This window comes from Atta colombica, unplaced genomic scaffold, assembly GCF_001594045.1.
Source record: "Atta colombica isolate Treedump-2 unplaced genomic scaffold, Acol1.0 scaffold172, whole genome shotgun sequence".
NCBI classification, from domain to species: domain Eukaryota; kingdom Metazoa; phylum Arthropoda; class Insecta; order Hymenoptera; family Formicidae; genus Atta; species Atta colombica.
In genome coordinates, this window is record NW_017259263.1 from 87,982 (window position 1) to 91,658 (window position 3,677).

The window sequence follows — 3,677 nt, forward strand, 5'->3', positions numbered from 1 at the left end:
TTAGTTTTTGCAATCTAAGCCTGCAGGTGACATTTATATTTATCTTGAGTTTTCAGACTTAAAATTTTGATGATATATGACTTACGCAAACGCATTTGGTAACTTTAACGATGAGATTGCCTGTAGGATTGACCATTTTGTACATTCTTTTCCCGAAGACGAATACAACTAAAAATAAAAATTAAAACATTAATCTAAAAACTGTATCAGTATGAATAAGAAATTTATTTCTTTTTATTTATGTTTTCTCATTGTTACCAATTGATGTAATCATTAGAATGGCTGGTACCAAAAATGCCACGAAGTAACAATCGGTACCAAAGCACTCCGTCTTACGAATCACCGGAGTTAGTATAGTTGAAATTAGAGAGCCTGTGTTAATCGAAAAGTAAAAAAGGGAAAAGAACATCGCTAACTGTTTTTCTTGTTGAGGTAAGACGAACTGGTCGCCTCCGAAAGCTGACACACAAGGTTTTATCCCGCCTGTACCAAGCGCTATTAGGATTAAACCTAATATGGAAAATTCTCTGCAAAATTGAAAAAAGTTTATTCTTTTGTTACCAGGAATTAAAAACTATTAAAAATTAACAGCACTTAACTGGTATTAAAATTAAATTGTATCCCAATAATGTTTAAATTCAAATATAATTCTAGATATAGAAAAGTTTTTTTTAATAATATCTGTGCATAATTTTCAATGTTATTTTAGATATTTTATACTGACTTTGCAGGCAATCTGATGGGAGTTGCCGCACTTAAAGATAGAATTACTTGTCCAAGTGAGTAAATAATACTCAAATAAAGAATGGTATTGAACTTTCCAAGCCACGAATCGGATATGATCGCGCCAATCAATGGAAAGAAATAGACGAGACTGCTGAAGACATGATAGATTATTGTAGATGTGCTTTCACTGTATCCCAACATGTTAAATAAATATAGCGACAGGACGGCTAAAAATAAAAAAGATAATTTCGTGTTAATATCTTCTACATACATAATTAAATTATGTATGTATTAATCAGATTCAAGATCAATGTTAGAATTATTTTTTAGTATATCAGAATTTCAGAATTAAAAATAAAAATAAATTAAATATCTCGTCCTACGTTATAAATTTTTTATATTTGATATTTTTTTTAGATTGTTAAGAAGATAATTATAATATAATAACATTATTCTGTTAAAAAAATAAAAAACATATTATAAAAATAAAAATAATATATATAATATAAAAGAATTTCAGAAAAAATATATATATATGTATATCATATATATGTATATCATATTTGTTATTGGAGATTATTACAATTTATTATAATTTGTACAATAACATGTTCATTAGAAAGATTGAATTATATTCAAACAATTTATATAATTGCCAATTTATAGAAAATATTAGAGAAGTTTATTATATGGTTGCAATTAAAAATTGCACTAATAACGAGAATTATAATCAAAAGAACAATTGTTCTAATTGCCATAGCATCATTTTTAAACTACATAAATTGTATAATATGTCTGAGGTTAATACTTAAATTGACGTTGACGATTTATAATTTATATACTCACTGCGCATTCCATAGTAAGAAAATCTCTCGCAGAATTCATTGCTGATAATGAAAAACACCGATTTGGGATACTTCACTTTCTAAAAATTTTTTAAAAAGAAAATGTCATTTCTTAATAATAAAATATCAAAATTAAATATGAATGTATTAAAATAAAAAAAATATTTTATGCTAACGAATTTTAGCTCTCTTTATCAATTTAGAATATTAAGGCTCCTGAGTACTCATTCCAGTCATATTGAATCGTGACGTCATGAGCGAGAAATGTGTCATAGTGTCAAATCAACGATACGTTGATTTTCTTGCATGCCATTTGTAAATAAAAAGAATTTGAATGAAATGAAATGATGAGATCGCTTTAAAACATTTGTAAAAATGGACAAAACTATCTTCATCTCCCTTGACAGTCAGTAAATAATAAAAGGCACGTAAAGTGTGTTTACTAATTTTACTCAATGCGCATGCGTAGCCTATTTTTACTTATGAGCCTTTTTCGATTCTTTAACTACCAGGGAATATAAGGAGAGTCTTCGTTCATTTGTACAAGTGTTTTAAAACGATCTCGTTTCGTTTCATCCAAATTTTCTTTATTTACAAATATATGTAAGAAAAATCAATGTCATTTCTCGTGTGTGATATCACGATTCAATATGGCTGAAGAACCACTCAGCTTTAAGAATAATAATTTTTAAGAATAATAACTTATTAAGAATAATAATTTTCGCAAATTTTGAAAGAAATTTATTGACACATAAAGAGACTTAAATAAAAAATCAAATTACATGTAATATAAAAATGATTAATTCTGATGATAAAAATAATTATTTCTCGAATTGAGAGAATAATTTCATAGTTTTAAACTTAAAACTTGGTACTAAAATAAAAGCATAATTTTTAACTAACTGAGAAATTGTATTTTCTGCTAAGACACTCGACCCGAGTTACGAAAGTAGCTTTACAAAGAAAAAGATCTAGTGTAATCACATTGACCTGATTAATATATCATTGTTACATAGTAGACACATTTTCTAATGTTTCCCAGCGAGGATCGAAATACGAAGGTCGTGCCGACCGATTTATCATTCATGTCATATGTCTTAAAGTTAATGATTGGGGATGACTTCAGAAATAAGATAACAAAATAAATCTATGACATAAAATACTTCGTATGAGATAATTCGTATTTTTACACGATATTCTCTAACATTACTTTTCTAAAATACATATGTTGATATGTTGTGTTATATCTTGGGATATGTTGTGTTATATCTTGGGAAGACAATAAAATTTAAAAATGAAATAATGTAAATATGGACTCACAAGTAATAATTCCAACAACACAAAGTCTAAAATTGTGACACAAGACATCATTAAGTCATCTTTTAAACGCAAGAAACGTCTTATGACCCGATTTTAAACACTTTTTGTTATCTGGGAAGGACGTTCTAATGATTTCTTTTATGTTAAAGACGTTATAAGATATGGAACTATATATTACAATAATGAAGAAAATTCCCGATAATGAATTTATATAAATTTGTTGTTTAATATTTATTTAATTTATATAAATTGTATACAGCTGTTTTTGTGATTAAATTTTTAAAAACAAGTTGTTTACAGAGTTGTTTACAAAGAACTTCAATATAACAATTCAAAGCATGTTTCTCCTCCAAGAAAAGACTATATAGAATGAATATTCTTATACAATGATGACTATTTTCAGTTATTACTTTGACAATTAAGCCAATGATAACATTGTCTTCTGACGGACATAGACGAGCATCGATAGTGAATAATGTAAAGTATAATTAAATTGTATTACGATATATTATCAGTTGATACAAAAAGCACTGATGTTTAAAATTGCGCGACACAATTCTAAATTGTTATGAAATAGTAATATAAGTTGTAACTAATTTCTGACGCCAACAATACTAATACTGTTTTAAATGGAATCTTAGAAAATATTGTATTCGTTTGAGATTATATTTATTACGCTGTTATTGAAGCCTCGCTTAAACAGATGTTTAAATGCCATCGTGTAAAAAGGGGACATCATAGAAAATATCACTAGTGAATAAAGTGCAATATATATATATATATATA

The 3,677-nt window shown here is 26.9% G+C and overlaps 1 protein-coding gene across 2 annotated transcripts in view; it reads right to left on the minus strand.

The window, feature by feature from the left end:
- Window positions 1-3,677, minus strand: part of LOC108686299 (peptide transporter family 2-like) — a 14,888-nt gene that overhangs the window by 3,764 nt on the left and 7,447 nt on the right. For both annotated transcript variants that reach the window (XM_018191537.1, XM_018191538.1), the window contains 4 exons: window positions 1,573-1,651; window positions 725-953; window positions 259-527; window positions 86-168 (listed from right to left, as the gene is read on the minus strand). In XM_018191537.1, the coding sequence (XP_018047026.1) occupies window positions 86-168; window positions 259-527; window positions 725-953; window positions 1,573-1,651 (660 nt within the window). The remainder of the gene's footprint in view (window positions 1-85; window positions 169-258; window positions 528-724; window positions 954-1,572; window positions 1,652-3,677) is intronic.